Here is a 25,192-nt window from a genome sequence, read left to right on the forward strand (position 1 = left end):
GAAAACAGCAGCCATGAGGCTGGAGGCAGACAGGCTCCTGTGGGACAGCACTTTCTCTGCTCAATAGAAACACAGATGATTTTAACTGTCTTTAATCTGAATTCCCTAAATTTTCAGAAATGTGCATGCAATAACTCTGTAATAAATTTTTAAGTATAAAAAAGTTTTGATGTAGTGATGTTCAGATCCTGCTATAAAACTAAATAAAACTCCCAACAAACAAAACCTTCCAGTAAGATGACCTGTGTTCTGGAGTCTCTGAAACTACCCAGACAGCTGTGAGAGTCCCTCCCATGGCATCCTCTTGGGAGGCGTGCCCCTGAGCCCATCATCGCGGCCATGGGGTGGTGGGTTGGAGGCGCCTGTGCAGCCTTCCTGGCTCCGTGCTGGTGTCCTGTGCACACCCTGAATTCAAACAATGTTTTTCTCCATGTTCATTTTTAGGCAGAAAATCACTTCTATTTCTACATCTGTAGAAAATTTCCTCGCTTTGGGAGGGGCATGCTACCCTGAACGGGAAGGAGCCACCTCTGGCACCTGGGGCCGTGGCTGAGCCAGAGCAGCCCCCAGACGTCAATCCACATTGCACACTAGGCTGAAGGGTGTTTATCTGATTCTTAAGAAGGCCTGACACCGGGCACGGTGGCTCACGCCTATAATACCAGCACTTTGGGAGGCTGAGGTGAGTGGATCACCTGAGGTCAGGAGTTCAGGACCAGCCTGGCCAACACAGTGAAACCCTGTCGCCACTAAAAATACAAAAAAGGCTGGGTGCGGTGGCTCATGCCTACAGCACTTTGGGAGGCCGAGGCGAGTGGATCACCTGCAGTCAGGAGTTTGGGACCAGCCTGGCCAACATGGTGAAATTGTCTCTACTAAAAATACAAAAAAAAAAATTAGCCTGGCATGGTAGCACACGCCTGTAATCTCAGCTACTCGGGAGGGTGAAGCAAGAGAATTGCTTGAGCCTGGGAGGTGGAGGTTGCAGTGAGCCAAGATCGCACCACTGTACTCCAGGCTGGGTGACAGAACAAGACTCCCTCTCAAAAAAAAAAAAAAAAAAAAAAAAGGCCTGATATAAGTTGTCGTTTTTCGTTTGCTTTGAGACAGTGTCTGGCTCTGTCGCCCAGACTGGAGTACACTGGTATGATCTCGGCTCACTACAACCTCTGCCTCCTGGGCTCAAGCAATCCTCCTGCCTCAGCCTCCCAAGTAGCTGGGACTACAGGCACCCACCACCACACAAGGCTAATTTTTGTATTTTTTGTAGAGACGGGGTTTCATCATGTTGCCCAGGATGGTCTCAGACTCCTAGGCTCAAGCAATCCATCCACGTCAGCCTCCCTAAGTGCTGGGATTACAGGCATGAGCCACCACCAAGGACTAATATAAATTTGTTTGCCATTTACCCAGTTTGTTTTTTCAATTGCATACTGAACGTTTTTGTAACACAAGCTGGGGATAGCAAGATGAGTAAGAAAGAGGTGCTCAGCATGTAATGACTTCTTAAAAATTTCAGATGATACAAAGACAGAAACAAAAGTGCCTAACCTGCATCCTAGTTTATCAAAACTTCACTGATTCCCAGAGCCCCCCAGACTTGAATACCCACCCTGAGAGCCCCTGGCCCAAAAAGTCTGCGTGCGGTTTTGAGGGAGGTGCAAGTCAAGGTGCACTCAATCGCGGGGGTTAGACAACGCAGAAGCCATCAGCTGGCCTTGCCTACAAGCTATAATGTTTATGATGCACAGCAAACTGAAGCCATCGTCCAAGGTAGGGAAATAAAAGCTTTTTTATGAACCTAGTTAAACAACCTATTTATGTGAGGACGTGACTGACGTACAGCTTAGCATTAAACACTCTGACGTCAGTGAAGAGACCAGCTCCATCAATGTGGTCACATGAGCTGTCCAACAAAGGACAAGAGTTTCGTGTCTTAATTCAAAATGCCCCCAAGTATAACTCTGAAAACATTTCTAGTCTTGTAATCAACATCAGGGTAAAAATCATGTGTTAATACAAAGGTACAGGAACAAAGAATTTGTTCTTCATGGCTCTCTGTGTCTGATCCAAGAGGCGAGGCCAGTTTCATTTGAGCGTTAAATGTCAAGTTCTGCACGCTATCATCATCAGGGGCCGAGGCTTCTCTTTGTTTTTAATTCATTGTTTTTAACTGTGAGTTTATATACACTTGAAGCAGTATACATTTAGAAATGGTCTACTTGTCATTTCTTTGATTACTACCCATGAGACAGTATTAGTAATTCTGGCCTATGAAATTGGCAAAGAAAACTACCAGTGGTGGGGAGGGTGTGAGGATGGTGGGAACATGAACTGTTATAACCTATAATCGGATGTATCATCAAATTGTCACTGGGCGTCTGACCCACTCCACTTCTCAGAACTTAACAAAAGGGGTGACCGAAGATACACCCAGATAGCCCTGCCTGTACCACAGAAAAGTGGGCACGGTCCCCAAGCACCATCAGAGAAATCTGACAGAGTAAACCAGGACACACCCCTGCAAGAGAGGAGCAGGCTGCAGGCAGCTGCCAAAAACAAGCAGCCCCACAGGACCCTATTCCATGGCAGGGAGGAGAGCAGCAAATTTCAAAAGGCAGTGATCCTGCTTTGGCTGTAACAAATAGACACACACCTCCCAATGTAACAGCAGCGGTTATCATCATGCAGTGGGAAGAGGGCTGATTTTATTTTCCCCATTCTTGCTGACCTGTGTTTGTGCTTTTGGACTATCTGACATAAATCTTCATTACTTCTGTATAAAGAAACACACTGACATTCCTGGAAGCCCCAGCACATCACATACAGGAAGCCCACAAAAAGGAAGGTGGCACCTGCTCTTTAAAGTTGGGGTGCACAGGATGGCAGGCTACCAGCGCTCTCGTTCCAGCCCAGGTACCCACGAAAGCATCACTTCTAAGGCTGTCAGACTTGGAGAGTAATCTCCATGTGCTACCTGGATGCGGTTCAGCTCCACGACGGGACCATGCTGACGATCGCGTACCATAGTTGCTTGTACTACTTTCCGGAAAGCCGCCTCCTAAAACACATCAAACAGACAAAATTTAGAATCTGATATGGAAAGCATCACTCCTGAAGAAATCATCACATAGTTTTGTTTAAAATCTGTGTTGAAGACCTTCTTAAGGACAGAAAACTGCCAGTTCCCTTTTCTCAAGTTGTGAAGGTGCAGGGGAACAGGCTGGCCCCGAAGCACACAGGGACAGCATTGGCAGGTAGTGCCAATGGCCAGGCAAGAGGCAGGTCCCTCAGGAAACTACCTCCACCCAGCAGCGTTCCGGAGGCTGGAAGAGCCCAGCACACACAGGGCACAGAACAGGGAGGGCTGGGCCTGGCAAGCACCTGCTCTGACTCAGGTCTCGAAGTCAAGGTTTCCCTGCCAAACATCAAGTCCACCAGTGGCAGGGACTGATGTTAAACCACTGACTGCCACACAGCAGCCACAGGGCCAGGGAGCACTGTGGAGCCAGCTAGACCTTGGATCGGGACAGAAAAGACAGACCAGGGAGGGGAACAAGGTCCTGGCTGTGATCACACTAAAAGAAATTGGGAGTGCCTGGGGTGAAGACAGCAGGGCGTGGCCAAACATCAGCACCACAGTGAGGACCCAGCCGTTCCCCAGGAGGGAGCAGGTCGGCCATGCCCGTGGGGAAAGGGCAGAGGATGCAGCACGCAGCCGTGCCAATGGAAAGGGATGAGACAGGTCAGCAGGGGTCTCAGCTCTCTTGGCCAAGTAGGCAATCGTGCCTTCTTTCGGTTAGGGGTGGGCTGTGGGAGCACAAGGGTCCCTCAGTGGAGGCTGAGCCCTTGCCCAGCTCAAAGCCTAAGAACTCCAAGCCCTGAAGGCAGGAGGTGAGGGCCCCAAGCGCCAGAGGAGACCCAGAAAGGGTATCCTGGAGGCACCCCAGCCCCATGCCTCTCGCACAGCCCAGACTCATCCTGCTCCCAGAGGCCCTGCCTGGACCTCAGGGCAGCTCCCCCTCCACAGGAGCACTCCCCTCTCCTCCCAGTCACCAGCCCGCCCACCTTCCTGGAGAGTCCGTTTTGGTGCTCTGGACTGGGAGTAGTAACACCCACTCTCTGAGGCCGATCCTCACCATAACCAGGACCAGAACCAAGGCTGCCTACACATTCCCTGACCAGAGGTACCTTTCAGATGCCCTCAGCACTCCCCTGCTCTCCTGCAGCCCCAGCAGGTGCCAGATGCTGCTGCCCAACGCTCCCCTACCACACACCAGCTCCCACCCGTGCCCCACTCACAGCCTGCACAACGCTCGCACAGGGCCAGGTGGGACGTGCCCTGCCTCTCACTTTTTTTCTCCCTACAAAGAAAGGTTTTTTTCCTCTGTGCTGCCTATTATCATCACCACTTTGAAGGATTAAAAAAAGAAGGTAAAATTAATCGTTTGCTACTTTTTATTATTGAACAGTAATTGAAATTATGTTTCCTATCCATTTTACCTGCCCAAGATTTCTTCTGCCTCTCTCATCAGAGAGATGGTCTTTCTATTAAACACAAGCCTGACCACTTCCACCCTCAGGCACACGTGAAAGTAAAATGAATGTACCAGTCCTGTTCAGCAGAAATCGTTCTAGCCAAGTGGAAACAAAGCCAGTCTTTAAAAAGTAACCTGCTGGGACAGGACTCCAAAACATTGCAATTTTATTAAATCACTAAGAATGGGCCATAATATTCGACAACAAAATACGTTAGAGAATCACAATCAGGATTAGTGGTCCTCAATCCAATTCTATAACTTTTCCCTATACAGAGATGCCCCTACCGTATGGTAATTAGCCCCTTCGAGATCATCTTGTCAAGCTGCTTGCCAGAAACTAACCCAACTTCTAGAAAGCTCCAACTATTAGCAACATCTACAGGTCAAAACCTGCCTGGTGACTTTCAGATGCCCTCACTCATGACTGTATTATTCACCACCTGTTAATTCTCACTTGGCCAGCAATCTCTACACATTCAGGCACGGACCTTCGAGGTGATATATCTGTGACTCCTGGCCCCCTCTGCTGGACATCCTGAGAGAAACAGCCCAATCGCCGGCCTTCCTGGGTCAGTGGGGACTTGCCATAGCCACAAGGCCAGGCAGGCAGAGAGGGACCACAGGAACAAAGGCTTAGTTTATGAAGGCCCCACCTCATCCTTCTGGAGCAGTGAGAGGCAGAGATTATGAAGGAGAGATGCAGCATCTTACTGTTTGTTTTTAATATAAACTCCAAAAGGGAACAGATTTTTGTCTGTTTTCTCATTGATATAAAGTACCCAGAACAGAGCCTGGCATGCAGGAGGCATTCCGTGAACATTTGCTGAATGAGCTGTATTCTATGTGTTCTATTCCCAGTATAGGAATTCTATTGGGTTACATGTACTGAAGACACCAGTTTCCCCTAGAACAAAGATTGCCACTTGAATACCTTTCCCTGGGATATCAGAATTCCTCGGAGAGTGTCGAACCCAACAGAAGGCCCGAGTCCAGTTTCGTCGAGCGAGCCTTCCAGGTCGAACATGGGGATGCAGGGGCAGAAGAGCTCGGAGAGGTGGTGCAGCAGCAGCAGACGGTTCCTCAGCGCAATGATGGGGATCTCCTGCAGGTGATTGTACTCCATGGGGACCTAGAACACAGAAATGGCCTTCAGCGCCTCAGGCACCAAAGGCACACGGGGGCCAGTGTGGCATCCATTAAGGATTCTGAAAACAATTGTTTCAAAAACAGAGAAGCACTATGGTGTCTGAGTTTGGTTTGCACAACCTCACTGTGCTGCTTTTAAAATAATATTCTGTCCAGTTTGACTATAAAAAAAATTAGTCTATACAAATAAATTTACTAAGAAATGTGAGGCATGTACTAGCAGAACAGTTTGGTGTGGGTTATAAGATATAGAAGGTGATACACACTGTACACACAGAATATTGACTGGCATGAACATTAAGGTTCTTTTGGGACAGGGTCTCACTCTGTCACCCAAGTAAGAGGGCAGTGGTGCAATCACTGCAGCTTGGACCTTTCAGACTCAAGTGATCCTCCCACCTCAGCCCTCAGCCTCCCAGGTAGCTGGGACTACAGGTGCATGCCACTATGCCTGGCTAATTTTGTAGAGACAGGGTTTTGCTATGTTGTCCAGGCTGGTCCTGAACTCCTGAGTTCAAGCAATCCTCCCACCTTGGCCTCCCAAAGTGTTGGGATTACAGGCGTGAGCCACCACAACCAGCCAAATATCAAGGTTCTTAAATGCACTGTGTGGTTAACATTTACTGAGCCTGAATTATTTTCACCAAGAAGCCTCTGTAAACACACAACGACAGGATGCAGCATGTGACAGGAGCACACTTTGCTTGCCCCCGACCCACCCAACCTGCCCGGACTCACCTGTGCAGGGAGTTTGCCAGCACTGGCGGGCTTGCTGGTCGACCAGGCGAGGGTATGTGCTGAGCCACAGGCCACACGGTTGACCTTCTTACCCTGAAGGGCAGCTACCAACCGAGGCCTCTGGATGGCATTGGTGGTTCCGTCTCCCAGTTGTCCCTCATCATTGTCGCCCCATGTATAAACCTCACCTGAATGAAGTGAATTTAGAATCAGAACCTGTATACTAGGGCCAACAAACGCATGGCTGCCAGTGTCTTCCCATCACACATAGCACCAACGCTCCCTGCCCTTCAGCTGGTGTTGACCTAGTTGTCAACTTTACATATGACCTAGATGTGAATGTCTGCTTTATGTATGACCTAAACATGAATACATGCTAATTACACATCCAAAGAGGCGAGTGTACTTCCCAGGACTCTCCACAGCCCCTGGTGGCCACCAGGCCTCTTCTAGTGAGAGACACACAACTCTGGTCTTAAGCCTCCAACAGTGTTAGTTCTCAGGACTAGGCATGAACAGCAGCAGTTCTCAATCAGAATAATATTAGAACAGATAGCAATATCCCGAACATCCCAAATCCATCTAGTATTAAAACACACAGCAATATCCCTAACATTCCAAATTGCTCTTGCATGCGAAACAGAAAAGGAAAAGTCTGTTTTATTTATTTTATACTTTTTTTTTTGAGACAGGGTCTCACTCTGTTGCCCAGGCTGGAGTAAACTGGCATGATCACAGTTCACTGCAGCCTCAACCTCCCCAGCTCAAGTGATCCTCCCACCTCATCTCCCAAAGTGTTGGGATTACATGCATGAACCACTGTGATGAAGTCTCACTTTGTCGCCCAGGCTGGAATGCAGTGGTGCGATCTCAGCTCACCGCAACCTCCACCTCCCGGGTTCGAGCGATTCTCCGGCCTCAGCCTCCTGAGTAGCTAGGCTCACAGGCACGCGCCACCATGCCCAGCTAATTTGTGTATTTTTAGTAGAGACAGGGTTTCACCATGTGGGTCAGGCTGGTCTCAAACTCCTGACTTGGTGATCCACCTGAAAATCTATGTTTTTAAAATCAAAACCACAATGTGATACCACCTCACTCCTGCAAGAATGGCCATAATAAAATAAGAATAAAAAAATAGATGTTGGTATGGATGTGGTGAAAAGGGAACACTTACACTGCTGGTGGGAACAGAAACCAGTACAACACATTGAGATTTTCCCCCACTAGAGGGCGATAAAAACTAACAACAAGCTATCTGTGAAAACGCGTTGTGATGGAAAGCATTTTCCACGCTCCACTATGGAAAAGTGTGGAGATTCCTCAAAGAACTAAAAGTAGATCTACCATTTGATCCAGCAATCCCACCACTAGGTACCTACCAAGAAGAAAAGACGTCATTATTTGAAAAAGCACTTGCACACGCATGTTTATAGCAGCACAATTTGCAACTACACAAATATGGAACCAGCTCCAAAGCCCATCCATCAATGAGTGGATAAACAAAATGTGGTATATATACACCATGGAATACTACTAGCCATAAAAAGGAATGAAATGATTGCATTTGCAGCAACCTGGATGGGACTAGAGACCATTATTCTAAGTAAAGTAACTCAGGAACGGAAAACCAAACCATATGTTCTCATGCGATGAGGATGCAACGGCATAAGAATGACACAATGGACTCTGGAGACTCGGGGGAAAGGGTAGGAGAGGAGTGAGGGATAAAAAACTACACATTGGGTACTGTGTACACTACTTGGGTGATGGGAGCACCCACCTCTCAGACTTCACCTCTAAAGAGCTTATTCATGTAACCAAACACCACCTGTTTGCCAAAAACTTGTTGAAATAAAAATAAATTTAAAAAATAACGTAAAAAAACAACATGCCGTTTCTGTTCATATCCTAAACATAAGATTCACCATTCACAAGAATCATCACACTTTTCAGTGCACCGTGTGGGGCCTCAACCAAGAAATACCACCGGAAAATATTCTCAGGCAAGGTCCCTGGTGACCAGGATGGAAACAAGGCTCATGTTCTCTGGAGACACCATCAGGATTGTCAAATCCAGAGAGACTCCTCGGGTGTCTGGAAAGTGTGACGCCTGCGTGGTCAAGGGCAGTGTACTTGTCTCCTGCCCCTGCCTGCTCTCCACAGGTTGGTCCTAAAGCCACGAGGCGGGTGTCGCACACACAAGGTGAGGAGGGTGTCTCTGCAGACGCAGCTGGGCATAGGGAATGAGTCTGTGAGACTGAGGAGGGCTTCCACCCAGGTGCTAGCTCTGAGGGGAGTCAGCCAAGACCCCTACATGCAAGGGGAGGAGCCACACGGGGGAGGATGAGATGCTGGTTATGCACGGGGGGAGTGGCCAATTCGCCAGAAGAGAAAGGATCTGCAAGGTTGCCATGAGAAAACTGGAATGAACCCTGTGGATCCAAACTGGACCTCGGGATACTGGTGGGAACTCACAGTTTTTAACAGACATCAAACATAAACCAGGGTATTGTTTACATTACTATTCCCTGGCTTTGTCCACTGAGGAGGTCTGAGGAGCGGTGACGCCTCAATAGCAATGAGCACACCCATCATCCAGACCTTGTCTTCTCAAGGCCATTCCCCTCCACAGATGCCAGGGCTCCTTGGAGAAATGGCCAGGTCGAGGCGTGGGGCATGGCGGGAACAAGCGGAGGCTAATCATCTTCTTCTGCCAGAGCAAAGAAGTACTCCCAGACAACGGGGACACACAAAAAGGGGGCAGAGCCAGCCAAATAGAGCACAACTAGAGCATCAAAATAAATAGACTATATACCCCAATGAATACATTAGGATCCATGATTCCCACTCAGATAAAACAAATACATGAATTGATTCAAAGCTGCATGAGAAAGGAATATTTAAATAGATTCAGGATGTCCCTACTAAATACTTGTTAATTATAAAGAATGTCCGCAGTGAAAAGCATGGCAGACAATGTAACCAAGCAACTGTAGTGAGCAACATCAGCAAGCAGACAAACTGCATGTCACCTGCAAGGATGAACTGTTACGATCAAAGACACACAACCCGAATCTACTGCAGAAACATCGGAAAAAATCCAAACAGAAGAATGTGCTACAAAATAACTGGTGTCAAGTTGCAAGAAGCCCAGGAAGACGAGGAACTGAAACGATGATGCCAGGCACTGAGAGAGTGTCACAGGACAGAGGATACAGCTTGCCAGCTGACTGGCAGGCAATGTGCTGCAAATGGGCATGGGCATCAGGCGGGGTGGGGGAGTGTGAACTGGCTGGCAGGACGAGCCTCCCTGTTTGTGGGAAACACACTGAAAAGCTCAGGACGCGGCAGCAGGACAGCAACTCACTCTCATGTGGACTGGGATAAGCAAGTTCTAGGTAATGTACTTCCAACTGGTTTGCTTCCAACTGTGATTTGTCTCAAAATTTAAAATAATTAGATAAATCAAATAAAAAGTTCTGGATCAAGAACTACAATGTCCTTCCACTACAGGCCACAGAAGTTGCTCATTCATCCATAAGCCTCCTCCCTCAATGAAATGATTAAAGGGTGCATGCTTATATAATTCACCAAAGGCTTTAACAAGGAGCACAGTTTGTGCAAAGGCCATGTTAATGAAAGATGGCGCCCACGTTTTTCACTGCTGCCATAACACATCCCCACGACCCGGCTGGCTTAAACAACACACACTTAGGATCCTTTCGCTCTGCAGGTGAGAAGTCCCACATGGGTCTCCCTTCCCAGAGGCCCCAGGGGAGAGTTTCCTTGCTCATTCAGACACAGGTCAGTTCTCTGTGGGACTGAGGTCCAGGTTCCTTGCTGGCTGAGCTATTCCCAGCTTCCAGGGGCCACCCCATTCCCCAGCCCTGTTCCTCCACGAAAGCCAGCAACAGAGGGTAGAGAGCTCTCAGACTTTGAAAATCTTTCTACTACCTCTTCAGTCACATCTCTGACTGACTCTTCTGCTTCCTTTTCTGATCAAAGGGTCTGTGTGATTACACTGGGCCCACTAAATAATCCAGAATAATCTCCATATCATCAAGTCAGCTGACTCACAAACTTCATTTGACCTGAAAAGTCCCTTTTGCCATTGTGTTGGGGTTCCCCGGACTGCCCCATGCTCCTGATTCTCCAGCACGACTTACAAGACTCAGCCTACACTCCTCCTCACAGTTACAGTGTATTATGGCAAGAGGACACAGAGTAAGACCAGCACAGGGATGGGGACCTGTGGCAAAGCAGTGGGGGAACCAGGAGCAAGCTTCCAGAGTCCTCTCCCACAGGAGCCACACAGGACAAGCTTAACTGCCCCAGCACTGAGCTGTGTCAGGTGCTGTCTGCCAGGAAGCTGGGTAGAGACTCCAGGCCCAGGGTTTCCATCGGGGCTGATCACACAGGCACCCCCTGCCTGGCGTGTACCAAGTTCCAGACCAAGGAAAGCAGATTTCAGCACAGAACATGTCGCTTGTACAGACAGTTCAGGCACAGTGAACCACATCTACCACCTAGGGAACAGGGGCTCCCTCCCGAAACCCAGGTTCCCAGACACCAGCAGAGGGCCAAGCCTGCAGCAGGTCTGTCTAAGGACACGTCTCAGGCTGGCTGCTAGCTCTGTTCTGCACAGCCCAGTAATAAGTAATAAATAGAACTCATTCACAGGTTTAACAGCAGGGGCTGAAGATGACAGGGCCAAAGCCCTGCTGACTGCAGATAGATTCTCAGGACACAGTATAAGCCTTTGCCTCCTTTTTTTTTTTTTTTTGAGACAGTCTTGCTCTGTCGCCAGGCTGGAGTGCAATGGCACGATCTTGGCTCACTGCAACCTCCACCTCCCAGGTTCAAGTGATTCTCCTGCCTCAGCCTCTTGAGTAGCTGAGATTACAGGCGCACGCCACCATGCCCAGCTAATTTTTGTATTTTTAGTAGAGATGATGTTTACCGTGTAGGCCAGGCTGGTCTTGATCTCTTGACCTCGTGATCCGCCTGCCTCAGCCTCCCAAAGTGCTGGGGTGACAGGAGTGAGCCACCACACCTGGCCTGTGCCTTTTAAGGCTGCGCATGTCATTCATGCTCAACCCTCTTAGATTCCCAGGCCTCAGTCTTGCGGCACTGAGCCCCTACTTACCATCCTCTGTGCAGCACACACAGTGCAGGGAGCCAGTGGCGATGGCGATGACTTTCTTCCCCTGCAACCCTTGGACCTGCCGAGGCCTTCGAACATGGTCATCTGATCCATGGCCCAACCTGTGATAATCGCCTTTGCCCCTGCACACAAAGGAAGCATGGAAATTATGGGGCAAGGTGATCTCACTGACCACCCTGACCAGCCTCCTGGGCAGCCTCTGCCGTTCAGGACACAACCATAGCCTGCTGCAGAAGCTACATTCCCATCCATGAAAAGGTGGTGCACATACCCCAATAAAAATCTGGTTTTAGTGGGTTTAAACAAACAGAATCTTGCGTACCAGGTATAAACAGCTCCAGATTTGGTAAGGGCAACAGAAAACTGGGATCCGCATTCCACTTTAACTACTCCAAGACCAGTAAGAGAATCAATCTAGAGGGGGAAAAGGTTCAATCAGACAGACAAAAACAAGGCTCCTGCTGACTGCTATAACCACACTGAGATTTAACTAAATCTAGTAAGAATTCTGAAAACTTGTACCCATGATGAATAATTAGTGCAATGTAAAATCATATTCCACTTAATCTCAGTACTCTCAGGAGGCAGGTGGGACCGTGACTGACAGCACACCCGCTGGCACACTGTGGCCCAGTGGGACCCAGCACAGGGCACCAGAAATGGGAGCTTTGCATGTGAGGCCTGCAAGCCTCTCCCCAGAATGGCCTCCCGCAACCGTGCTTCTCTGTGCAGGAGCACCAAACTCCAGCAATCCCTGTGTCTCTCCTCACCTGCCCCAGCCCTCTCAGAGCAGAGGCCCGCGGGGGAGGAACAGCAGGCAAGGGGAGGGATGGCCAAAAGCACTGGGCCCCACCCACCCTCCACACTGCACACTTGCCAGCCAACTTTCCCTATCCCGCAAGCTGCTCCTCATGACCTCTGTGATTGCTCTCATACGTAAGTTCTTATATTCAATTCTGAACTCAAATTAATTAAAACTGACTTCATTCTCTAAATGAGACAATGTGGTAGGGCCCTGGTGTCCGGCCCTAACACAATGGCATTGGGACGTCCTGCTCCAGCCCCTCTGATGCCCAGCATCCTCAGCCTTGGAAGTGCAAACCCCAGGCTCTTTCCCACAAGGAGGGGCCTCTGACGCATGCCACTGATGAGGGTCTGCTCCAGAAGCACCTGTGCCACACCTGCAACCCCACAGCCCCATGAGAGAGGAGGCCAGGCAGAGACAGGTTCGCAGCACCAGGCTCCCAAGTACCCAGCAGAGCACCTGGGCTACACGGCAGTGTGGTGTGCATGCACTGAGGTCGCTGAGCAGCATGTGCAGGACCTGAACCACGTACCAGCCACCCATTCACAAGAGCAAAAGACATTCTGGCAAAGATAAGAAATCGCCTGCAGCCACCGGGCTTGAGTGGAGCAGAGCTGCCGACCCCACCAGGACTGCAGGACTCAGGCGCTGTGCAGGCCCTGCTCTCGCTCCTCACAGGACACCCACCTGAGGTGGCCCCGGCTAACCCAGATGCAGTCCCTTTAGCAAGCACTGGCACCCCCAAGCGTGTGCCGTGGCAACTCCACACCACTGTAAACTGAGACAGTGTGAGCCATGTGATATCCTTCTCTGAGACAGGCCTACATGCTATAAACCAGGAGGCTCCACGGTGCCCGGATGATCCCATCCACTTCTCAAGAGAACGCACACAGCACATAAAACACCTTACTCCCTCTAGGCCCTCCACACACTTTCTAGCCAATTACCCATTATATTTACTGGAAAGAAGGTAAAGAGGAGGTTAAAGTGCTCCTAAGGAGCACACATGGGGGACAGTAATGGTGGCTCTGAGGCTGTGTTTTCCCAGAGGGGCCCTGGGGGCCCCTGACTGCAGTGAGCTGGGAGAGCATTGGGCAGGGAAAGAATGGGAAATACCTTCATAGGCACTTTACAGCCATCGCTGCCTCCCCGGCCGAGCTTGCCGTAGTCCCCGTCCCCCCAGGACCAGACAGTGTCATCATCTGTGAGGCAGAGGGTCTGGGCGTCTCCACTGCCACAGGCGATGTCAACCACACGGTGGCCCTGCAGCGCCTCCACCTTCAGAGAAAAGAGACTTGGGTTGGCCGAGCACAACACAAGAAGGATTGCCACAAGACTGGCTTCACAACACTGCCATTCTTTTTTTATGGGGGTACCTGTTTTAAGCCTTTACAAAGAGGTGATTTCTAAAATCCTATAAGACAAAAGAGAAAGCACCTTCATCTATTTGAACTACATGCATCTAAACCGCAGGAGGAGGTATCAGCGTCTTTGATGAGCCAACCCTACATCACCATGAAGGCTGTTTATTCACTTCTTGCACCCAAAAATACAGTGGGCCTTCTAGAAGCCAAACCATTTTTCATAACAACGGTGGCAAACCGCCCCCATCTGACAGCAGCAGTGAGGAGCATGCAGCCTCCGGCCTCTGCACACGGCGCCTCCTCACCAGCTTCGGCTTCAGCTGGTCCTCACTGTCGCTGTGCCCCAGCCGGCCGTAGCGGCCTTTGCCCCATGTGTAGAGGTCCCCGGCTGCTGTGACACAGGCGCTGTGGGCTCCGCCAGCAGCAACATCGACCACTTCAATTCCTCTCAGAGACTCGATGACACGAGGGCGGTCACACGGACTGCAAAAAAGTCACCAAATATAATGGAAACACATTTTTATTCTTAAACATTTTTCAGCGTATTAAAAACCTCTCAATCTGCACCTTCCTAATCAGTTAATTGTTAAATCAATCAAGAAGAATCATTCAGACCTAAACTCAAAAGGTCACCACTTCCTACCTCCTTCCTGTACAAGGCCAGAGGACAGGGCTTCCCCAGCTCTGACTCAGAGGCTGGAAAGTGACCACACATACTGGGTCAAGTTCGAAGCACAGACCATTTTTCAAAGGCCTATGAGCTGAGAACAGGTTTTACATTTTAACGGGTTTAAAAAAAAAAAAAGAATCATATGCAACTCCTAAAATAGTTACCATCTGGCCCTATAAGGAAAGTTTGCACCTCACCCCCACTATGAATTAACAATTCATTTAAGGAGTTTTAACATATGAATGTCACTAGTCTATAACATAGTGACTACTGATAACAAACTTTTTGTTTTCTTATTAAGTTCTGAAAGAAGTTCTTTATATATTTTGGCTATCAGACCTTAGTCAGATTATATGATTGTGAATATCCTTTCCCAGCTTGTGGTTTCAATCTCTTCATAGTGTCTTTTGAAGAACAGTTCATAATTTTTATAAAGTCCAAGTTATATTTTTCTTTCATGAATCATGCTTTTGGAGTTCAATCTAAAAATCTTTTCTGACCTAAAGTCACAAAAAATTTTTCATGTTTTCTTCCAGAACTTTTAAGTTTTACATTTTACATTCTACATTCATGACTACGGTTCATTTTGAATTAATGTTTGGATATGGTGTAAAGTATGAATTTAAGTTCATTTCTTGCCATAGGTTATCCAATTATTCAAAACCACTTGTTGAAAATAGTATATTTTCTCCATTGAACTGGCTGTGCACTCGTACAAACTGTGCACTAGAAATTGTGAGAAGTCCAGTTTCATTTTTCCACACTCATCTTGTCAGCATTTGCCGGCCGGTTTCTGGATTCCCTATTCTGCTCCATTGATGTATCTGTCTCTCTCTCTTTTTGCCAGCACCAAGCCATGTTGTTTACTGCAGCTATAAATGAGGCTTAAGTCAGGTAGTGCAAGTCTTCCGACCTTTTCCTCATTTTCAAAGTTGATTTGACTATTCTAGGCCATTTGCATCTCCATATACATTTTATGCTCCGCTTATCAATTTCTATACAAATCTTGATTGGGAAGGTGTTGAATCTATAGATTTGAGGATAACCAGCAAATTAACAATACTGACTCTTCTGCTCCATGAACACAGCATGCCCCTTCACGACTTTAGGTTTTTTAAAAATTATCTCAGCAATACTTTGTAGTCTTCTGTCTACAGGGTCATTCACATTTTTGGGTCAGATTTATCCCATAGTTTTTCAATTCTGGGAGAGGGTATTCTAAGTGGTATTTTAAAATTTCACTTTCTGGTTACGTATATGTATAGGTATAGACATACAAGTAACTTTTATTTATTGATCTTCTATCCCGCAACACTGCTAGCCTCACTTATCAGTTCTAGCAGCTTTTTGTAAATACCACCAGGTTCTCTGCATAAACAATGTTTTCTGCAAAAAAGACAGTTTTAATTCTCTTTACAATCTAGATGCCTTTTATTTCTTTGCACTGCTGTACCGCACTTACTAAACCTGTTGCACAATGTTGAAGAGAAGCGGTGATAGCAGACATCCTTGCCTTGATCCTTCAACTCAGGGGGAAAGCTTTTGGTCTGTTGCCATTAACTACAACCTAAGCTCTAGGTTAAGAGATGCCCTTTATCAGGTAAAGGAAGAGACCTCTTACTCCTAGACTACTCAGAGTTTTTATCAGAAATGGATGTTGGAGTTTGCCAAATTATTTTTTCCTCTTTTTTTTGAGATGGAGTCTCGCTCTGTTCCCCAGGCTGGAGTGCAGTGGCGCAATCTCGGCTCACTGCAACCTTCACCTCCCGAGAAGTTGGGACTACAGGTGTGTGCCACCACATCTGGCTAATTTTTTTTCTATTTTTTGTAGAAATGGGATTTCATCATGTTGCCCAGGCTAGTCTTGAACTCCTGAGTTCAAGCAATCTGCCCACCTCAGCTTCCCAAAGCGCTGGGATTACAGGCGTGAGCCACCATGCCGGACCTGTTTAATATATTTTATATGGTGGTTTAGTTATTCCTAGGATAAGAAGGCCCCTGTTACTCCAATCTGGCTGGTAGTTCTCATTAATTTTTTAATACTTGTGAGTTTGGTTCATTCTTTTAAAAATGGTGTCAACTGTGTGTTCTTTCTTCCTCACCCCTGCCATTTCCTCTGTATTTGCAGTTCTAGTATCACGCACGTTACACAAAATGCCAAACGTGATTCAGTGGATGATTTAAGGGAGAAGGACAAAAAAAACACTTACTTAGTACTTGTCATCAAAAACACAGAATTGACTTTTTTTCCCCTCTCAACAGAGGAATCATACGGGTAAGCCTTCGTATTGGAACATAAAACTATTTCTGCCAAATAAGTCATTAACATTATTTAGTTTGAGAGTATTGTAAATGTTGCCTTGAAAAACAAAGCGCCAATAGATTGTAGCAGCATTAAAACAAACAAAAACAAAGACAAATAGAATGTTGAAATAATTTATTTTTTCACATCATACCTTCTGTTGCCATGCCCCAACTTCCCATCTTCTGCCTCACCCCAAGAGTAAACTTCTCCTTCTGAAGACAGGGCAAGGCAGTGCTTTCCTCCAGAGTTCACAGCTACTTTCTTAATAAACACATGCTGAATGGATTCAAGCAATGTTGGGGTAGACACCGACTCTGTCCCTCCAATGCCTAGTCTGCCACCTGCACCATACCCAGTGGCATACAGCTAAGAAAAGAAAAAGCAATAGTAACATCAGTTTTTAATCTCAATATCCCCTAAATTTACTAATTCATAAACCTAATCCATGCTTTAGACATTTTTACCACATAGAAATAAAATTTAAAGTTAAAAATCTCAGGAATGTAAGTTTATGCCTTTATACATGCTCTATCAAAGTTCTAGAAATGAAATAAAAACATGACTATTAGAAATTCCAAATTCAGAAAACATATTGTGAAAATAAGGTCTTCTTGCTGGAAGCTCTTCCATTTTTGTGTAGAATACCAACTACAATTAACACCAAGAAAAATAAAAAACAATTTAATTATCTACTACATGCAAAACTCTGACAATAACAGCCACAAAACATACCCATAAAAGAACACAAATACATTTTAATATTTCAGCAGGGCAGCATATAAACCACACGGGAAAAAACACCTTTTTTTTTTTTTTTAATCTAAGTGGGAATGTTTTAGGACACAAAACATCTATGATTAATTTTAAAAAATGATTAATTTAAAAACATACACACACTAAATCAGACTGCCGTTTTCCAAATGAAGGCAAACATCCCTCCTGATAAAAACTTAAATGCTGTTCCATGCTGTTTTAGACATCTTTCAAACGTGCTGCTGCACTGACATAAGGAAGCCACAAGGGCCAATGCAGGAAGTGAAACCCAAACTCAGGTGGATAAACAAGCCCCACCCCCAAAGCCAGCTTCTAGTGGGGAGGGTGTGAGGCTCTGGGGTGCACAGGGTGCAGGGTAATGCAGCATGCCTCCAAGGACTTCCTATAGAAAGTGGGGCTCCAAAGGGTTGCCCCTCAGTGACTGTGAATAAGAAGAACACCACAGAAAGCTGCCCTTCTCAGCCTCAGCACTGACAGGGAGACAGAGGCTTGCCCCCTGAGAATTCGTAACTACAACAGGAGTTGGCAAATTATGGCCCATGGGCCAAATCAGGCCCGTCATTTGTTTCTGTAAATGAAGTTTTACGGGAACACGGCCACACCCACTCATTTATAATATGTCCAGGGCTACTTTTGCAGTTGCAACAGAGACTATATGGCCCAAAGCTGAAAATACCATTGTGCCCTTTACAGAAAGTGTTTACCAACCCCTACCCTAGAAAAAGGACAAAATGAAGATATTTTGAAACAAACAATCAGAATTAACCAACGAAAGAATTTCACTAAAGTAAATTGAGAAAGATATGCTAAAGGAGAAGGAAACGATTTTATAAGATCTGAGACATAACAAATGATGGTAAGAAATGATAGTAAGCAAAGATGTGCAACATATGGCTAACTCAAAAAAAAAACCACAGTCCATATAAAACAACCAAAACAACAACAATAATGTCTATGGCAGAGGGGAATAGGTTAGAACCCAAACACTCGGTAACAAGGGGTCACTGATTGGCAGGAGGGGAGAAATACTAATTAACTTTAGGTTTTTAAGTACCTATGTTAAAATAACCAGAGAAACAATGAAAAGAAACAGAATTCTCCTGAGAATTGACACAGATGGGCTATATTTCAAACCTTTTTATGAGGCTAGACCACTTCGACACCTGTGCTAGCAGTCTGCCTCTGATACGGTTCACAATGATCCCTGCTTCTAAATATGTGTGCTCCCATATACAGGCACACCCCATTTGACTGTGCCTAGCTTTACCGTACCTCGCAGATACCGTTTTTTATAAACCGAAGGTCTGTGGCAACCCTACACTGATCAAGTCTATCGGCGCCATTTTCCCAAAAGCATGTGCTGACTTACCGTCGCTATGTCACGTTTTGATAATTCTTGCAATATTTTAAACTTTTTCATTATTTTATCTGTTATGATGATCTGTGATCAGTAATGTTTGATGTTACTGTTGTACTTGTTTTGAGGCACCACAAACCACACCCATAGAAGACGGTGAACTTAAATGATAAATGTGGTGTATGTTCTGATTGCTCCGCCAACCAGCTGTTCTCCCATCTCTCTCCCTCTCCTCAGACCTCCCTATTGTGTACCTGAGACATAACTTATTGAAATTAGGCCACTTAATAACCCTGCAGTAGCCTCTAAGAGTTCAAGTGAAAGGAAGAGTTGCATATTTCTCACTTTAAGTCAAAAGCTAGAAATGATTAAGATTAGTGAGTAAGGCACACTGAAAGCCAAGACAGGCTGAATGCTAGCTAGGCCTCTTGCACCAGTTACCCAAGAAAAAGTTCTTGAAGCACAATTAAGTGCAATTCTAGTAAACACACAAATGATGAGAATGCAAAACAGTCTTATTGCTGATATAGAGAATGTCTGGCATAGACAGAAGATCAAAACGGACACAATATTCCCTTAAGCCAAAGCTAATCCAGAGCTTGCTAACTCTCTTCAATTCCACGAAGGCTAACAGAGGTGAGAAGGCTGCTGAAGGAAAGTCTGAAGGTAGCAGAGATTGGTTCCTGAGGTTTAAGGAAAGACGCCGTCTTCATAACATAAAAGTGTGAGGGAAAGTAGCAAGTGCTGATGTAGAAGCTGCAGCAAGTTACCCAGAAGATCTAGCCAAGATCAGTGATGAAAGTGGCTACGCTAAACAACAGGCTTTCAACGTAGATGGAACAACCTTCTATCAGAAGAAGACACCATCTAGGACTTTCACAGCTAGAAGAAGTCAATGTTTGCCTTCAAAGCTTCAAATCTTTTGTTAGGGGCTAACGCAGCTGGTGACTCTATTAGTTGAACTCGTTGAAGTCAATGCTCATTGACCATTCTGAAAATCTTAGGGCCCTTAAGAATTATGCTAACTCCACTCTTACTGTGCTCCAGAAATAGAACAAAACCTGGAAGTCAGCACATTTGTTTACAGCATGGTTCACTGAATATTTTAAGCCCACTATTAAGGCCTACTGCTCAGAAAAAAAGATTTCTTTCAAAACATTACTGCTCATTGACAATGTACCTGGTCACCCAAGAGCTCTGATGAACATGTACAAAGAGATTAAAGTTGTTTTCATGCCTGCTAACACATCATTTTTTCTGCAGCCACATGGATCAAGGAGTAATTTCGACTTTCAAATCTTGTTATTTAAGAAATACATTTCATAAGGCTATAGCTGCCATAGACAGTGATTCCTCTAACGGATGTGGACAAACTAAATTGAAAACCTTCTGGAAAGCCATCACCATTATAAATGCCATTAAGAACATTTGTGATTCATGGGAGGAGGTGAAAATACCAACATTAACAGGGATTTGGAAGAAGTGGATTCCAACCCTCACAGATGACCTTGAGGGATTCAACACGAGTGGAAGAAGTGACCTCAGATGTGGTGGAAACAGTAAGAGAACTAGAATTAGAAGTGGAGTCTAAAGATGTGACTTAACAGACTATAGTACTTTTATATCCACTGGGAAACCAAGAAATTTGTGTGACATGCTTTGTGAAGACACTTGCTTTATTGTGTTGATTTAGAACCAAGCCTGCATATCTCCAAGTATGCCTACAGCTCCCTCTCCCTGAGTGTGGGCTGGACTTAATGACCTGCTTCTGATGAGCAGAATAGGGCAAGAACTGGAGTGTGATCACTTCTGTGATTCAGTTACACAGGACCGGGGCTCTGTCTCCTCCACTCTCTCTTGCTGGTGCTCCCTCCTGCGCCTCCCTTGCTCTCGCTGACAGAGTCAGCTGCCACCCTGTGAGATGCTCTATGGACACGTGACAAAGGGCTGAGTGAGGGGAGGCTCTGCCAACAGCTCATAAGGGACTGAGGCCTCAGCCCAAAGGTCCATGAGGGACTGAATCCTTGCTCGGACAGCCTCAAGACGACTGCAGCCTGCTGAGATTCTGAGCTGGAGGACGGAGCTATGCTGCATCCAGAGTCCTGACCCAGAGAAACTATGAAATAATAAATGTGTGTGAGACAGAACATTACATGAGAGTATCTCACTCATGAATAGGATCTCCCAAAAATCTAAAACAAAACTATCACAAACACAAGCCAGATACATATCCTGACCAAACTGGATCTATCCAAAGAATGTAAGTTTGTTTAATATGAGAAAACCAATTAATCCAACTGGCTATACTAATCCATTAGAAAACACTGGCCGGGCACGGTGGCTCATGCCTGTAATCCCAGCACTTTGGGAGGCCAAGGTGGTCGGATCACAAGGTCAGGAGTTCAAGACCAGCCTGGCCAATATGGTGAAACCCCGTCTCTACTAAAAAAAAAAAAAAAAGATTAGCCAGGCGTGGTGGCGGGCGCCTGTTGTCCCAGCTACTCGGGAGGCTGAGGTAGGAGAATCGCTTGAACCCAGGAGGCAGAGGTTGTAGTGAGCCGAGACTGTGCCACTGCACTCCAGCCTGGGTGACAGAGTGAGACTCTGTCTCAAAAAAAAAAAAAAAGAAGAAGAAGAAAACATCTATGAAAGAACATTTCAAAACACGTAGAAAGAGTGTTGAACAAAAATCAGTGTCCACTGTTGACTAGAAACAGAAGGAAACATGCCTAATCTGATCAAGGGCTTCTACTCAAACCCCACTGGAAGCCTGGAAACGCTCCATCTGCACCCGCTCCAGTCTTGATCAAGGCAGGAGCCTCTGCCCACTCCTACCCAGAATCACACCGCAACCCCAGCCTGCACCATGAGCTCCCATTCTCCCACACAAACGGGAAAAATAAAAGAGAGGTAGGCTAGACAGGAACAGAATTCATTTAGAGACTACGGCACTCTATAAAGAAGATACAAGAAATCTTCAGATACACTAGAATGGAGACAGTCAAGTAGGTCACCAAACATAAAGTCAATATATAAACATCCAATATTTCTATATATCAGTGGCAATCTTTTTTTGGGGGGGGAGACAGAATCTCACTCCGTCACCCAGGCTGGAGTGCAGTGGTGTGATCTCGGCTCACTGCAACCTCCATCTCCCGGGTTCCAGTGATTCTCCTGCCTCAGCCTCCCGAGTAGCTGGGATTACAGGCACATGTCACTGAGCCTGGCTTATTTTTGTATTTTTCGTAGAGACAGGGTTTTCCTATGTTGGCCAGGCTGGTCTCGAACTCCTGACATCAGGTGATCCACCCACCTTGGGCTCCCAAATTGCTGGGATTACAGGCATGAGCCACCGCACCGGGTCAGCAGCAATACATTTTTTAAAAGATAGTATTTACAATAGCAAACAAGAAATACATCTAACGAGTGATACGCAAACAAAAATTGTAATACTTTTGCATACATGACGTATTTTCAAAATAAAAATAAAAATAAATTGGCCGGGTGTGGTGGTTCATGCCTGTAATCCCAGCACTTTGGAAGGCCGAGGTAGGTGGATCACCTGAGGTCAGGAGTTCGAGACCAGCCTGGCCAACATGGTGAAAACCTGTCTCTACTAAAAATACAAAAGTTAGCCAGGTGTGGTGGCAGGCGCCTATAATCCCAGCTACTCGGGAGGTTGAGGCAGGAGAATCACTTGAACTCAGGAGGTGGAGGCTGCAGTGAGCCGAGACCACGCCATTGCACTCCAGCCTGGGCAACAAGAGCAAAACTCTGTCTTAAACTTTTTTTTTTTTAATTTAAAGATTATACAAAAATATCTTAGAAGTCTAGCTGCTTCCTGCATACCACAGTACTATTAATCCTGAGAAACGTTTTAGTACAGATCCTTGCACGTGCTAAGAACCACACAGCACCGTTAGCCACGACTGCCTCAGGCTCAATGACCTTGTGACATAGAAAAAGAGCTCTTACCTTCCCATCAGCCGTCACAGCAAAGAGGGTCTGTTCCCCTCCGATTAACTGCACGGGTCTGAGAGTTGCGAGGGCTTCACAAGGAGTGGGAACTTTGACTTTTGCGCCTTCAATGCCCCCGAGCTGGCCCCTGTGATTATGTCCCCATCCATAAATTGTTCCACTGCCACCAGCAGAGAGAGTCCAGTCATCTGGTCGCCTACAATACACATCAAGTGAGCATTTGCCATGGGCAAGAACAATGCACACAGCCTCTCACACTCACGATCGACATTACTGCTTGTTTCTAATATAATAACCTGTTCATCCACTGCACAAGTTGTTCATCTTGCTCTCTTTTAAAAATGTCATGGCTCTCATGCAGAACATCCATGTTTTCGCTGTCTGCCATTAATTCACGAATTTTCTTAGCCACCTAAACAAAATGATTATGATGTTACAAATCAAACACTTATCTCAAACAAAATAGATAAATACTAAGGAAAGACAGAAGGAATCCCTGCCTAAAAATATGAGGGAAGAGCAACATTGCAATGTTATGGTTCATGGGCAAAACCAATAATGACTGCATCAAGTCTAACATATTAGAAATGTCTAGACAGTATCATTCTATCTGTAGTTTACTAAAAATAAACTTTAACTGAAATTCACAGTGTCAGTTCACTCATTTTCACCTATGTGTTATTTTCTTTGATATTCCTTGGCAAGCGAAATTTTTCTGTGTCTCATAATATTGGCATCTTGTTACACTATAGCTAAATAATGTTTTTGCATCCCAAAAGTGATTCCAAAATATCATGCAATACCTCATCAAGAAACAGACGGGGCAACGGTGTTCTTTTGTCAAGGGCCACAGCAACGCGGGAGGCCATGCAGTACCTCCGGAACCAGGCCCACTTGTGCGTCTCGGCACAGCAAGGCAGAGTGTCCAGCTCCAGGTCACAAGCAAGAGCTACCAGTACCTGCAGGCACCAAAAATGACAAACTCAGGGACACTCAGAAATGCAGTGAACAGGCCAAGGTTTCGGTGGCTCCTTCCGCAGGACCTCTATTCCAGGATGACTGCCATGGGCACAGCAAGGATACGGCCACCATCAGTGATGTGGCGATCTCTGACAATTCCTAGCCACGTGCCACACAACTGCTGCAACACTTGTTGCCTGCATCAAGTGACAAGAACACCTGGGCATCTCAAGGCATGCTAACGGTTACAGGCTTATGGTTTAAGGGTTTAGATTACACGATCATTTCTTGAGATTTTTTCATATTTGACTTCAGCAATACCTACAGCTGCCCTCAGAGGCCTAAAACACACAAACAGACTGCACATGACAGCTCTCAGTGGCTCTTTCAGTCAAATAGCTCTATTGTCACTTTAAAAAATAAGTCAAACATTACCTTAAAGAATGGGCTGTGGAGCAGCTGTTTGCCACCCCTCACAATAGGATCTTCATATTCAAACTGCCTTTGCAAAGCTTCTGGAAGACCTTTCACCAAAGCAGCAAGAGCACTACCTGTAAAACTCTAAGAAACAACAGAACAGTATTCTACCGCAGGAATCCAGGTGCCGGGGAGGCTGACCATTTGTTTCTACCATCAAATGTTTTATTATGTTGTTACTAATTCTTCTAAAAAAATAAAAAAAAAAAGCTTATCAAAATTCTCAAGTAGGAAAAAAGCTAAAAGAACATAAACACTAAAATAAAAAAGAGGAGTTTGAAGACTCATCTCAGAATGTTTGGTCTTGATTTCAGTACATCCGCTTCCAGAGAAATAGCCCCTCTCTGGCCCACAAACGCTGCCTGTCTCCTCCCGTGTGTAGGATCAAAAGGGACTACTTTAGTCAGCAAAATAAAGGGGAGGCCAATCAGTTAGCCTCATTGTCCAAGTCCAATCCACACAATCCTATGTTCACAGCTGTCGAGACAGATTTTCAGAAAATCAAAGTCCAACTTGAACTCAGTATACACTGCAACATACAAGAAGTCTGGATGGGACAAAGGCTTCCTTATTTTTATTCATTTATTTATTTTTTTTGAGATGGAATCTCGCTCTGTCACCAGGCTGGAGTGCAGTGGCGCGATCTCAGCTCACTCCAACCTCCATCTCCCGGGTTCAAGCGATTCTCCTGCCTCAGCCTCCCAAGTAGCTGGGACTACAGGTGCCCGCCACCACGCCCATCTAATTTTTTGTATTTTTAGTAGAGTCAGGATTTCACCGTGTTAGCCAGGATGGTCTCGATCTCCTGACCTCATGATCCGCCCACCTCAGCCTCCCAAAGTGCTGGGATTACAGGCGTGAGCCACCGCGCCCGGTCCAAGGCCTCCTTATTCTTATGTGAAATTCCCCAACT

The 25,192-nt window shown here is 46.1% G+C and overlaps 1 protein-coding gene across 4 annotated transcripts in view; it reads right to left on the bottom strand.

Moving 5' to 3' along the window:
* HERC2 (HECT and RLD domain containing E3 ubiquitin protein ligase 2) overlaps positions 1–25,192 on the bottom strand; it is a 207,605-nt gene that overhangs the window by 7,065 nt on the left and 175,348 nt on the right. For all 4 annotated transcript variants that reach the window (XM_063698424.1, XM_031002065.3, XM_031002064.3 and 1 more), the window contains 12 exons: positions 24,238–24,363; positions 23,646–23,801; positions 23,139–23,254; positions 22,840–23,038; positions 16,885–17,099; positions 14,064–14,241; positions 13,511–13,672; positions 11,912–12,003; positions 11,572–11,711; positions 6,426–6,613; positions 5,473–5,670; positions 2,978–3,061 (listed from right to left, as the gene is read on the bottom strand). In XM_063698424.1, the coding sequence (XP_063554494.1) occupies positions 2,978–3,061; positions 5,473–5,670; positions 6,426–6,613; positions 11,572–11,711; positions 11,912–12,003; positions 13,511–13,672; positions 14,064–14,241; positions 16,885–17,099; positions 22,840–23,038; positions 23,139–23,254; positions 23,646–23,801; positions 24,238–24,363 (1,854 nt within the window). The remainder of the gene's footprint in view (positions 1–2,977; positions 3,062–5,472; positions 5,671–6,425; positions 6,614–11,571; positions 11,712–11,911; positions 12,004–13,510; positions 13,673–14,063; positions 14,242–16,884; positions 17,100–22,839; positions 23,039–23,138; positions 23,255–23,645; positions 23,802–24,237; positions 24,364–25,192) is intronic.

Source organism: Gorilla gorilla, chromosome 16 (genome assembly GCF_029281585.2).
Source record: "Gorilla gorilla gorilla isolate KB3781 chromosome 16, NHGRI_mGorGor1-v2.1_pri, whole genome shotgun sequence".
Taxonomy (NCBI): Eukaryota; Metazoa; Chordata; class Mammalia; order Primates; family Hominidae; genus Gorilla; species Gorilla gorilla.